At 31.4% G+C, this 14,821-nt stretch overlaps 1 protein-coding gene across 1 annotated transcript in view; it reads right to left on the reverse strand.

The window, feature by feature from the left end:
• Positions 1–11,023, reverse strand: part of LOC107437864 (cell division cycle and apoptosis regulator protein 1) — a gene marked incomplete in the record, with an annotated part of 36,602 nt that extends 25,579 nt beyond the window's left edge. Inside the window, 8 exon segments of the mRNA XM_043041553.2 lie at positions 2,594–2,801; positions 2,905–3,019; positions 3,957–4,303; positions 5,698–5,754; positions 6,823–6,855; positions 8,219–8,568; positions 8,672–8,753; positions 10,805–11,023. Coding sequence (XP_042897487.1) covers positions 2,594–2,801; positions 2,905–3,019; positions 3,957–4,303; positions 5,698–5,754; positions 6,823–6,855; positions 8,219–8,568; positions 8,672–8,720 — 1,159 coding nt within the window.
• Positions 11,024–14,821: the final 3,798 nt, after the last annotated feature.

Raw genomic sequence — 14,821 nt, forward strand, 5'->3', positions numbered from 1 at the left:
TTTCACATAATGTGGGGCCCTATTTAAAATAATATACTTCTTTTCTCGAAAGATATACGTAAAAAGTGAATACTTTATGACTAGAAAAAAATGTGATTGAAAAAGAAGTTAAGTTAATGTTTGTTTTTTTTCTGATAAAGTTTGGTTTATATCAAGCTTCATAAATCTGCTGGGGGCAACTTTTTTTTAATTTCTTGTGATGGAGAATTACAAGGCACAGGGATATGTCGAAACTTTTTTCCGAAACTCCCTGGCAATGTTTCGCATATTTATCACACTTTAGAGCATAAACAGAATCACAGATATTAATTATTTAATTTTTTTGCGACTCTGAATAAAAACAAAATGTGAATACAAATAAAGGCATGCTTGAATAGACATCTATGTACAAGAATCTTCCTCCGGGTTGAAGCCTGAAACTTTAGAATTCTGTGTTAATTTTTTGTGTTCTAATTTAATATACAGTGCACTCCCGATTATCCGGGTTAATCACTGGGACAGGTCGCACGGAAAATCGAAAAACACGGATAATCCGAAAACTTTTATTAAAGAAAAATTCAATAGCAGTACAAAAAATATAAAAATTACTGACATTTGCATGCATAACATCAAACTAGGAATTTTCCTTATTAAAAAATGTGTAGTGCGTCTTCGTCATATATCGATACACATATTTTACCAGCCGCAGTAATGTCACCGTAATCAAATTCTCCCACATAATCTAATAAAGTTTCCCCAGAGCAGCAGAATGAGAAATTGTATTTCATTCATTTACTACATCTTCTGCATCAGTTACTATCATCACTACTTGATTTAACAACATAACGATGTCTTCATCAGTCAAATACTGGGAGCCAGGCTCACATGCATCACTTTGAAATCAATCTTCTAAATTTTCTTCATCAAGAATTTCGAAACCTTAGATTTCTTTTGCTTGTTCGAGAATACTGTTATTATATTTTTCTTGAACATCTGAAGAGGATTGTTCGTCAAGCGGTATGATCTTTCTCCAAGATGGTGATAACGTAGACGATTTTATCTTGACGACCATGCCGCTGATATTCCATATACTGCAATCCAATAACGAATATTGCTTCCAAAAATTTTGTAGTGTTATAACTTCATTAATCAAATTTTTTTAATCTTGAAAATGTTTCTCTTTATATTTTTGGGGTGACTCCGGAATGAGCACGGATAATCCGCAAACCGGATAATCCGTGCACGGATAAGAGTGTACTGTATTTCCTTTAACTGATTTGTTTTTCTGGTAAGAGAATTAGGTAAAAAAATAAAAGTTTTTAAATGAATAATTACATTTAGAGGAAAGGGGAGTAAGGGGGTAGCTAATATTCAAATGCCTATTAGTATTCTAGCTAAACTGTTCGGACTAGAAACTATTGCATTTAATCAAGATCAGGAGTCTGTCTAGGTTTCTCAGAGAGGTACCTATTTTGTGAAAATTTAGACATAATTTGTGAAAAATTAAAAATTATATTTAAAAAAAATCAACTCAATAATATGGATTTATCGTTTCTTAAGGGATACAAANAGGAGTCTGTCTAGGTTTTTCAGAGAGGTACCTATTTTGTGAAAATTTAGACATAATTTGTGAAAAATTAAAAATTATATTTAAAAAATCAACTCAATAATATGGATTTATCGTTTCTTAAGGGATACAAAGATAAAATTTTAAGAAAAAGTATTTTGCGAAACTACCGTTTTTCCAAAAGTTGAATTTGTGAAACTACCGTTATTCTTAAAGTTGAACTTGTGAAGGTACCGCTAAACGGTAGTAAATTCAGCCTGGACAGACACCTGAAGATATTCATTGTTTGATTGAGTACAATACATCATTCCTGTGTACAATATTCAATTTTTTTCTAGAAAAAGTCAAAATACTCAGTCATTTAAAAAAAAATTGCAGAAAATTTCTTTATATCTATTTAAAATCTACAATTTTTTTAAAAAGGTCTACAAAAATTTCACAAGACATGAAAATAAAACTTTTTGTGCTTTGAAGAAGGGGCTCGCAATAATATTTGTCCTGGGATCCATAGAATGTTTTCGTTCATCCTTAAATGTAGTTTTCTTTTTCCTCTATAACACTACAACATTTGCAGGCCAATATAGACTCACATCACGGAGATGGAAGCAAAACCGGATAGTTCTTGGTCTCACCCGGAATACACCGATTTTCGAAACATTACAGAGCAGTGTTATTCTTGGACTAAATCCTTATTGCTTGTTAAGGTATGAGTTTTCAGTAAACATATAACAAGCTAAACTAAAAGTAATTTTTGTAACTTTAATGACCAATAAATAAAGTTAGTTTAAAAACAAAGAACATTGGACAGCTGACATAGTAAAATAAATTTATGTACACAGACACCTTGAAATATTTAACAACTACACACCAATATAGGAAGTCTTTTTTGACTAGAAAAGTGTAATCCAGAGTTTTCCTGATACACCTAATATGCTACTGCACATATTATAATGAGAAAAACTAGCATTCACTAGAATTTAGAATGTCTTCAGCAGATTCTGTTCACACCACTAAAAAATATGTTAAATCAAAAATAAGCATAGATACCTAAAGATTCCATTACAGCCATCTCTTGTTGAACTTGCCATCTATTTTGTTGGGCAGCATTTGAAAAAGCATTCTGATTATTTGCCATACTAGCAATAGCCATATTTTGTGAGACATTAAGACCCATAGAGACTCTTGCTGCAGCAGCCATCACTACAGCTGACTGATTCTGTTGTCCTAGTCCAGACTGGCCATTATTAGGTTGAAGCTAATAATAAATTATGAAATATTAACAAGGAGCATTTGATAAATATGTTAAATTTAATTAATTACTTAAAAAAACATAATCAGTATCTATATTTTAACTGTACCTGATTAGGCAGAACTTGAACTCTGGTAGCATTACGATTAAATGGTGTATTAGGATTATAAGTTGCTTCAACCAAAACTCTCTCTCCGAGTTTGGGTAAATTACCTTTCACAGAGCTAAGACATAATAAAATATATATATCAGTAGTTTTTATTTAATTTTATACGAACAATTTTATTTTTTAGAACACATTATAAAATAAAATACTTTTCATTGTAATAGATATGTAAACATCATTATTTAAAAGGTAGATATGTGTAGAACTAAAACATGGGGATTAAATGCATTTCAATTAATTTTCTGTAACAAGAAATCTTTTAATACAAATATTCAGTTGAATAGAGGACAATTGTCTAAAATATTTATTACATCATGAAAGTTACAGTGTTCGCCCTAAGTGTTTTTTGAAGGACTGCTCACCCTATCTGCCTTTTGATCCCTATAAATACAAACTCTTTGCCCTTTTTGTAAAAATAAGCCTACATCCCTTAAAAACACAGTTTTTATATTCTGATCCAATTTTAAGAAAAATTTATTATTTACTAAAATAATTACTACTTACAACAATTATGTGTTTATAGGTTTAACTCTGATTACTCTATTAAAAATTATTATTATTGACACTATTACCACTATTCTGATTACTATTACTTCGTTAGGATTATTCTCAACTGGTTAAATTTAATGGTCTCTTTTTTCAAGGAAGTATATTAATAAATTTTTTAAGGGATTTCAACTTTTAGGATTTTGTAAATAAATACCTTTTTTTAAAAATAAAAAAAATGCAGATAAGAAAAAAGTAGATACAGAAAAAAAATACAGAGATAAAAAAAAATACAGAAAAAAAGTAGATGTAAAAAAACTTTTGACTTTCTGCTATTGATACTTCTTAAAATTCTCTTACAATACTTATTGTTAATAAATTATATGGAGACTAATTTTAGTTTTTTCCATTTCATCCGATTCCTATCATTAACCCTGTAGGAAATAGGTTTCTTATGAACAAAATCCTAACCCTAGTTTAAAAGATTTCAAGAAAAGGAACCAATTTACCTGATTTGAAAAAATACATCTTCATCAATAAATCCAAAGTTTTCATGCAATTTGGTAACTGTCCCAGTAAACACTCTGTGTTTAAACTGCTGTTGCTGCTGCTGGGCTTGGTGCTGTTGTGGGGCGGCATGCTGTTGCATAACAGCAGCAGCTGCGGCTTGCTGCACAGCAGCCTGTTGCACAACAGCTGATGGATGAACCTGAGGTTGAGGACCTTGATATTGAGTAGTTTGAGCTAAAAGCCTAGGAGCAGGATAACTAACAGTGGCTACTTGTGTTGTTGCAAGAGAAGTTGGAAGAGCTACACCAGGTTGAGGCAAACGAGCTATTTCAACAACCATTCCATTCTAAAATAGTTCAAGTAACTTAGGAACATCATATGTGTATAATAAAAGTTGATTCAATTTTTTAAAAAAATTAAGGAAAAGTAATATTTTACGAGATGTTATACTGATCTAATAACTCATTCAAATACTATATATACAGCCCTAACAGAAAAAAATCCTGCGAAAGAATCTACAGAGTATTGAGAACATCTTTTTATTGATGGAAAAAGTAACCATTTATCAAACACAAATAGAAAAATAAATGTGTTTGCTTTAATAAAATCTTACTAATCCAGTTATGATACAATTTTTTGAAGATACCAAACATTTACTTTACTGTATTTTGTATCATCATGGTAGACTATAATATATGATTAAGCGAAAGGTTGGCAATAAAAATTGCTAAAATATGATCAGTCAAAGATTGCTAAAATTAAGAAAAATTAGCCAAAATCTGAAATTCAAAAAAAAAAAANAAAAAAAAAAAAAAAAAAAAAAAAAAAAAAAAAAAAAAAAAAAAAAAAAAAAAAAGCTGTAAAATGGAAAAAATTACAAAAAATTCATACAGGGTTGCCACTCAAATCTGGAGAAAAAAAAATTCCCTGTGTTTTCCTTATACATGTTATATGCAATATATTAAGAGGAAACAACAATTACTGTGCTCTTGTGTGAGCTACATTGGGCTAACTATATTTATTAGTTTCAATTGCTGGAAAAACAGCTGAGCATACTTAAATAATGCTATGGTAAATGAAATAGTTTAGTATAGCTGAAATATCATGGTTAATTATCCCATAGATTATGCACCATTTTTTAAAAGACCAAATTAAAAAATAAATTAAAAAATCTCTGTATTTTCCCAGTTTGTAAATAAAAAATCAAAATTCCCTGCATTTTCCCTGTTATTTCAGGTGATTTTTAAATTCCCTGTATTTCCCAGGTTTTTCCTATGGAGTGGCAACCCTATCATAGAAGTTGGTCATGTCACATATATTATATGATTACATATCAACTCAAAATACTTGTAAAATGATCAAGGTTTAAAGATGTTTAATTCCTAAAGAATGTCATAATTAAAAAACATTCTGAGAGAGGACTGTTGTTAATGAAATTTTGACAACAACATCCAAGTACAGAAATACATAACAGCAGACAGAAGTTGCTTCAAAACATATTATATAGGTAGGTAATTTACATAATACTTGCAGGAGTTATTAAATCAAGACAAAAGATTCAATTTGATAAAAAGAAACTAATAACAGGAATGATTTTTTATTGAATTAAAAAAAAAATTAACAAATCTGAATATGCTATAATTAAAATGTGAAGTGTCTTAAAAAAGATAACAAAATCATAGTTATAAAATATGGATATGCCTTAATTGCAACATTAAAAAACTTTAAAAGAATACTCACATTTACATTGGCTACCTGAGTTGTGGCAGCTAATGAGGCTGGAATAGCAATACCCTGCTAAGAAATGATTTTAAAAAAAATTAGTTATGATACATTCAGCAAAATAAAATATGAAATTCCTAGTCTAATTTTCAATAAAAAAAAAACAGTACATTTGATAATTTTTAATAAAGAAACAATTTGCAGAAATCATTCTTCCTAATTAACGGATAAACTCTTAACATTATCAACCCCTGATGGATTAGTAGTTTGATTTTTTCTTATGATATAGAGGCACTAAAAAAATTTGAGATTTGATTTTAACAGCTAAGAACTAGAGACAAGTAAACTGGATTCTATTTATCAAATTCTGCAAGGATTTTTCTCTTTATTTACCTTATAATACAAAAAGAGGACATGAAACATAGTGCAAACTACATTTTCCTGAAGCAACAGAGCTCATTTTAGGTGGAAAAAAGATCAAAGTGCAAAGGTTTAAAAAAAAAAAAAGGCAATCATTTAAAGAAGAAAAAAAATCTGTTTGTACTTTACAAGGTAGGTAGGTACTTTATTTACGTCGCACTAGAGCTGCACAATGTACAAAACTCAGTATAACAAAAACATTAATTTTTATTACTAAATTGCTGAAGATATTAATCAACCTTTTTAAAAATTGGACTCCAAATAAATTTTTGCATTTAAAAGTGATTCCCAAAATTTTAAAAAAAAATCAATCTTTTAATTAAGGAGTTATAGCAGAATTAATTTTTATACAGATGAACCACCTGTAAACCTCAGTCACAGAGGCGAGCAACGTTACCCATGTCACACAACCATAGACCCATTCATAGGGTGGGCCATATTCACACATCATGCAACACAGAGAGAGAAACGTCTATGCCCCAAGCGGGATTTGAACCCACAACCATTAGCTTCGCAGTCAAGCACGCTGAACACTCAACCACCTAGCTGGCATTTCATTAAAATATCATAAAAAAATAGTTGCATCCAATGCGTAAAGCAATAAATAAAAATAACTTAAAAGAAAAATTTGAGTAATTTTAACAAAGTCATAGAATTATTAAAATACATAGCAACAGGAAATCAAAGAATTTCTAAATATGTAGTTTATTTAATTTTACTTACTTGTTGAAGCATTGCACCTTGTTGCAAAGCATTCTGAAAGTTAAATAAATGAATAAGTAAATATTTATTATCATATTTATTTAAGCAAAACAATAAACTATACATTTAACAAATTTTAATTATTTTACTTCTGCATATTTTATTTTAATAGATGATACTGCTTGATGGTAACAAGCATTTGTTTAGAGGAATAAAATTATTTAAAGATGTATTTCTACTAATTTGATTTCATATCTCTCAAGGGGGAATCTTGCAATCAAAACTTGGGTCTTTTTTTTATTATTATTAATAACCAAAGCACTCAAATCTGCACTAAAATCTTATGCCTGATAAAAATGTAAATTTTTGTTTAAAAAAATAACAGGAATATAAACAAATCAGTTCCTTTTGAAATTTTAATTTATAAATAATTTATTTATTTTTTCTTAAATTATTATAGAACTTATTTTTAACACTTTAATAAGAATGTTACAACAATTTGTATAATCACTATACATCACTTTCATGTTTACAAATAAAATTTCAGAAAAGAACTCGTTAACATATTCAATAATTATGGTTAACTATTAATATTGTAGGCTAAGAATTGTTCAGGTACAAAAAAAAGTATTGATGGTTGGTATTTCATACACTAGGGTTCGCTACAAGCTCTTTACTGTCAATTCTTCCAGGTTACTTAGAAGAAATTTGGCTCACAACGTGATCATTGTGTTTTAAGACTCTCTTGAGTAGTAGTATTTCTTGCATATGCGTCTTTGCTACCTGATATTTGTGTTTAAAAAAAGAATCATCATTTGGAAGACCTGTCTTTTCAAGACTTAAGAATTGTCATTTGAAAAAAAGAATTGTTATAAAACACTTCTTACCTTGTAAACGATATACCAATAAGTAAAAAAAGGGCCAAATCAGGACTGCCAAATAAAAGCGAGTTCTTTCTAAATCTATCAACCATGTCACCTTTTTTAACAATACATCTATAAATAACTAAAACAAATTTTCACTTCAAGTTCAAATTTTCCCCAGAATTACTTAATAATTATATTAAGTAATTCTGAATGAAATACAGCAGATTTGAGCTCTAAAGTAACATAATTTATTTCTCTTATTAAAAACTTATCTGTTTCAAAACATCAACTCGCAAAATAAGCTTTAGTAAGAAGCTGTTTACTTTCTAACTGGAAGTAGAGCAGGTCAAAAACTTGAGATTGTTGTTTACATTTTCATTGAAAACACCATCCATAAATACCAATGCAAAATAAATTTTAAAGAATTCTAATATTTATTTAAGTATTGTGAGAAGAAAAAATCATTGTAAAGAATTTATTTTTCATATCTTTATAGAACTGCAGAAACCTACCTAACTATCAAAACTACAAAAAATTAATCTAAAATTTACCTGGGTAAGAGTTATAGTGGCCAAACCAGTTCCATAAGCTGCACTTACAGCTGGACCTTGCTGAGCTTGCTGATTTTGAGCTGCAGCAACCACAGCAGCAGCTAAGGGGTTAGGACCACCGGGTCCAAGCCCAGAGGCTGCTGCCAATCCTGCATTGGCAGCAAGTGCAGGATTTGCTAAAGTAGCTCCTGCTGTTAATCCTGCATTAGCAGCAAGTTGAGTACTGGAAGCTAACTGTGTTCCAGCAGCTAATTGAGTTCCTGCAGCAAGTCCTGCAGCTGATGCATGTGATACTTGTTGAGCAGTGAGTAATGTTGAGGCACCAGACTGAGATTGGACAATACCTGCAGCTAAAAATAAAATAATAATGAAATTTCATTACCTATAAATAAAAAAAGTGTAATGAATAATAATTTTTTTAAAAAAAAAATTCTATAAACTGAAGTATCATACCATTGGCCCTCACCCATGGAGGATTTTTTGCTGTTGCAAATTGAGACATACTAGTCAACAATCAGCTTTTATCAAAGGATATCTGGAAAATAATATTTATATATTTTAAGTTTAAAACTTAAAAAAAATTATTTCCTTAACAACACATAGCATCAAGAAAAAAAGGATATTTCCATACTGGTATCTGCTCACACCAAAATGCCAAATTTCTAAAAAAAATTCAAAAAAAATTTCTAAAAAAAAATTTGTAGTAGTGTCGGGGCTTACTCAAGAGAGGCTCCTTGTTAAACCCTATGAATTTGCCTCCCTCTGAAATTTTTTATAAGATTTTTGCATGTTACAGCCTGGTAGTTGACAAAATTTGGTGATTATTTTTATGCAAATTCTAAAACCAAATATTTCCACAGAAAAAAATAATTAGGTAAGGATGATTTTTAAAGAAATTACTAAAATATGATTTTGCAGTAAGCAAAAAAAAACTATTCTGAATGAATAAGCAAAAAAGCACCGTGAAACCTTTTTGTTTAAATTATGGAATGAAAACCAAACAGAAACATTACAAAAGAGGACCAACTGGAAGGGCATAAAGCTTAGTCACCAACAAATAAGCCTTACACATTTTTTTCTTTTCAATTGCAAATTTTGAAGTCTTAGCGCTTGAATTAGAGCAAGAGATCACAACATGGAAATATCCCCGAGCAATTCCTTAACCTTAAAAAAAAAATCAATGTTCTTCCACTCTCTTGATCATTACGCCCTATTTATTCATATGTCCAATTTAAAAAACCCACATTGGCAGTAGGTAAAAAAAATAATTCTCAAAAATAGAGGAAAATGAGAAACAAATCAGTTCCAAAAAAAAAAGTTTTAAGAAAATTTATTAAAATCACAACTTAAGCATAAACACCCTTGGAAATTAAGTATTTTGCAACTAAGCCATTATTGCAGAAGTATTCTCATATCTTGATAAAGTTAAACAGAATATGCCTTAATAATAACATATAGTGGAGATTTCCATATCATGATCTGTGGCAGAATAATAGCCAATTCTTGGCAACTTCTAGGCAGCGGCTCAGGAGAAACTAAAAAATAACATCACAGGAAGGGACCCACTCGAAAGGTATAACTTACAGCCATTGTTTTTTTTTAAAAATTTGCAAGCTTCAAATCTATTTGGCACTTTGGCGGTTGTAGTTGGCGTGACAGATCACGATACATAAACATCCCCAGTAAATGTTATAAAAACTATTTAAAACTAGTATCTTAGTATAAATATATCAATAGATGTAAAACAAAAATGAATAAACTTTATTTAAAAAAATTCACTTAATAGGCTTAGTATTAACATAAAACAATGACCACACAGCTAACTCCATAATAGGAAATATTAAAGAATATTGTATATGATAAACAATGCTGCTTGCATAAAAATTCAACTTAAAACATGTTAATCACAATAATTGTTTTCCACCTTTAACAAAAGAAAATCTGGTTTTACAAGGGATCGTCAAGCATAAAAATAAAACAGCAATTCGGAATATTTTATGCTGTTGCGGGGAAAAACATACATATTTTACCCAACAAAGGTTTAAGATAAAACATCCATTTTAAAAAATATTTTTAAAGTATGAAACCTTTTATTTAATTACAATCACTACTGTAATCAATAACTTTAATCTATATTACATAATTCAAAGCTTCCGAGAAAAAAAATTACAAATACTGGCTCAAAATATTTTTTCCATATTTTCTAAAAAAATATTAAAGTTTTTTTTTACATAGCCTAAATTGTCTTTTTTGTAAAGTCAAGTACAAATTTTGTTTAATTTTTAAAATAAATCAGTTCTAAGCAATTAATAATAATAAGAGTAAACTTTGGGACCTCCATTCATATTGTATCATATTAAGCTTTAATAATTTTAACTAAACGTTACTCTGTATCATCTTATTTCTCTCATTTTAAGTACGAGATTTGAAAATTTATTTTAAAAATCTCACTGCACATAACTGAAATTTTTTTTTAAAAAAAGTTTATTTCAACAGTGTATATGTGATTAAGTAAACAAACATGAGAATCTGATCGTAAAATATTTCTTTATTTGAGCATGGTTTGATTATTGAAATCACACTCACTAACATGAACTTCAGCATATTTTTATGCTCCTAAATAAAAGAAAGAAATATTTTTATTCTTATTTAATGAAAACTATAATTTATAGCTTTCAGAGTAAGAAATCGTTAACATTTTAGAGTCGACAATCATACAAAGTCTAACAATAACCAACATAACAACTAAAAACAACGCAATTAAAAATAAATAAAAATAAAAAAAGTTTTAATCGATAATTATTCGATTCTGAATTTACTTCACTTCATTGTAAAGGTTAAAAGCGTAATCTTACTAAAGCGCTGTAACATGTGTGCTGATGCTCCTACATTGCGTCATAAGAGCAGTTGTTGTTGTTAATTTACTTGAGCTGCGCAATGGGCTATTGGCGACGGTCTGGGAAATATCCCGGAGGATGATCCGAAGACATTCCATCACAATTTTGATCCTCTGCGGAGGGGATGGCACCCCCGCTTCGGTAGCCCGACGACCTGCGCACGAGTCATAAGAGTAAAGACATCCTCAGGAAACTAAAAGAACTGGCTGCAAAATTTCTAAATAAAGCGATCGAAAACTTTTTTATGCTTAAAAAAATTATTTCAGTTTGAAAATCTCGGCAAGGGATTTCTATTTTCAGAATTGGCGATCGAAACTTGCTACAGTTGGCGTAGAGCAGAACTCTCTACCAATGGCAATACTTCGCATGTTTTCACCAATAGCGTAGGGAGAGTAAGGAGAAGATGAAGGTGCGTTAGTTTCTGTCTCGATTTTTATATAGATTAAAATATTTTAAGTTGGGGAACTATATGGAACTGAAAATCGCATTAAACATAGTTCTAAAAGAAAACATCATGGAAATTTTAAAAAATATTTTTATTAATTAAAAACGTAAAGTATCGTAGGGAAGCGTAAATATCGTAGCACATTCCTATGGATGGTGTTTCTGCACTAGGGAACGCTGTTAGCTCGGTACCGCTTAAATTTCCGGGTTACTGTTTCCGTTGTATTTTAAAGCCATTTGGCATCATTGTGTTACGAGATTCTTACAAACAATGTATTTGATTACTTATTACTTGTGCTTACAATATTAACAATACTTGTGTTTACAATGCTAAAAGTGTTAACACTAACGTAAGATGGTGCACAGCTTTGCAACAAGAACAAACAGTAATAAACTTATGGAAAGAGGTCAAATCAAGACTGCCAAAAAGGCGAGTTATTCAGAATCTAGCAACCATGTCACCTTTTTTAATAATAAATAACAAGATAACTAAAACAAATTTTCACTCCAAACTCCCCAGAATTATATAATAACATTAATATCTTATGAAATACGGCAGATTTGAGCTCAGAAATTATCTAATTTATTTCTTTTATTGAAAACAAAATTATCCGTTTGAAAACATCGCCTATCAGAATAACATATAGTAAGCAGCTGCACACTTTTTAACCGGAACTAGAGTAGGTGCCGAGCTCGAGACTGTTATTGTTTACATTTCTACTGAAAACACCATCCATGGGGAGAAGAACCGTGGTAGCCCAGGGGATCCATACAACTGAAACGAGAAGGAGAGGGAAGGGAGAAGGGCCAAAGGCATGGAACCAGTCTACTCCCCAGATGGCGTATTCGAGAGTTGCGATCGCCTATATAAAAATATAAAAATGATAAGGTAATTGGTGATCAAAATGGGCAACAGGTGGCTCAGAGCAGAACTCTCAGGTAGGTAGGTACTTTATATACGTCACACTAGAGCTGCACAATGGAATATTGGCGACAGGGTCCAGGAAACATCCCTGACGATGATCCGAAGGCATGCCATCGCAATTTTAATCCTCTGCTTAGGGGATGGCTCTCCTGCTTTGGTAGCCAGACCACCTGCACGAAGTCGAGCACTTTACCGTAGAACAGTCTAGCGAGGACCGATACCACGCACCCTCTGTCCCTACTCAGATTGATTAAAGTGGTCACCTACCCGCTTACTGACGGCAGCCAGTGATGCATGACTTCGGTGTTTTGCTGGGAACCGTGTACAAGATTGATCATAAAGACGTCTTTATGATCAATCTTTTGCGGGATTAATATTTTAGGAAGCTTTATTATTGCGATTTGTGTTTAAATTTACTCGTAATTCTACTATTCATAAGAGTTTTCTATCATTTACAAATTCCAAGAGGTTGTAAGCCTATGGATGGTGTTTTCAATAGAAAGGTAAACAATAACAACCTCGATCTCGGCACCTACTCTAGTTCTGGTTAAAAAGTTTGCAGCTGCTTACTACATGTTATTCTGTTGGCGCTGTTTTCAAACGGATAATTTTGTTTTCAATAAAAGAAATAAACTAGATTATTTCTGAGCTCAAATCTGCCGTATTTCATAAGATATTAATGTTACTATGTAATTCTGGGGTGTTTGGAGTGAAAATTTGTTTCAGATATTTTGTTATTTCTTAATTAAAAAGGTGACATGGTTGCTAGATTTTGAATAACTCGCTTTTTTGGCAGTCTTGATTTGGCCTCTTTCCATTTGTTTATTACTGTTTGCTCGTGTTGTAAGCTGTGCACCATCTTACGTTAGTGTTAACACTTGTAGTATCGTAAACACAAGTATTGTTAGCATTGTAAACATAAGTAATAAGTAATCAAATGCATTGTTCGCAAGAATCTCAAAACACAATGATGCCAAATGGCTTTAAAATACAACTGAAACAGTAACCCGGAAATTTAGGCAGTCCCGAGCTTGCAGCGCTCCCTAGTGTAGAAAACACCATCCATAAAAAATTTATGAAAATTAATGTCTAAACATAAACAAAGTGTAAGGTTTGCCATATTTTAAGCGTCATCCCTTATTGGCTATATTAGCGTAAAATATTGCTTATTATTTTTTTTAGCATGCGAGCATGCTTGCAGAATCTTCAGAATTCATTTGTTTGTTTTGTTGAAATTGAAATACCGTGTTATATTTTTTGTTGTTGTTGTAATTCATTTACGTCGTATTAGAACTGCACAATTGGCTGTTGGCGACGGTCTGGGAAAAATCCCTGAGAATGATCCGAGGACATGCCATCACAATTTTGATCCTCAGCAGAGGGGATGGCAACCCCGCTTCGGTACCCCAAAGACCTGCACGCGAAGTCATAAGAGTAAAGACATCCTCAGGAAACTAAAAAAACTGGCAGCAAAAACTGCGGTCAGTGTGAAGGTGGATGACCACTTGGATCAGTCTGCGTAGGGACAGAGGATGTACGGTATTGGTCCTCGTTAAACTGTTCAACCGTAAAGTGCTCGACTGCGGGTGCAGGTCTTCAGGCTACTAAAACGGGGAAGCCCTCCCCTCGGCTGAGCGTCAAAATTGTGATGGCATGTCTTCAGACTATATACTCAGAGATGTTTCTCAGACCGTCGCCATTAGCCCATTGTGCTGGTCTAGTGTGACATAAAGAAAGTATAGTAGAAGTTTCTGCTCGGGTAAGTGTAAATCAATCCATACGTATCATCCTGAGGAAAATATAAACGCTTCCTATTTTGCTCCAAGCTGCTGATATTACAATTACATCTGCTGATATTATTATTCTACAACTATTTCTATTCGTATAAATGAGTATCTATTTATTTTCGGGATTCCTGATTGTTAATATAAATCACCCATAAAAAATTTCACCCATAATAAAAATCTATCAAACAAAAAAAATTCTGCTCAGATAAAGCGTAAATCAATGCATTCGTATCATCCAGAGGAAATTATAAACGCTTTCTATTTTGCTCCAATTTGCTAATACATTACAAAAAAGCATCGTCAGTATTAAGGTGATTAAGAAACCCTATATTTGAATCCCAATGGATCATCCGTGATAGAGCTAGAGAAAACCATGTAATAATTATTTATTTCCATGCGGGATCCATGACGTCCACTTGACTCTGTGTTAGAAATTCGGACGTCTAATGGACAAATTGTGGTACGGGTGAAGTCAGATATGCAAAATTTTAAGTGGTTAAACAAATATGTGAATGAAAAAGATTAATATTGACGATATTTTACAAACCAT

Source organism: Parasteatoda tepidariorum, chromosome 4 (genome assembly GCF_043381705.1).
Source record: "Parasteatoda tepidariorum isolate YZ-2023 chromosome 4, CAS_Ptep_4.0, whole genome shotgun sequence".
Classification (NCBI taxonomy): Eukaryota; Metazoa; Arthropoda; class Arachnida; order Araneae; family Theridiidae; genus Parasteatoda; species Parasteatoda tepidariorum.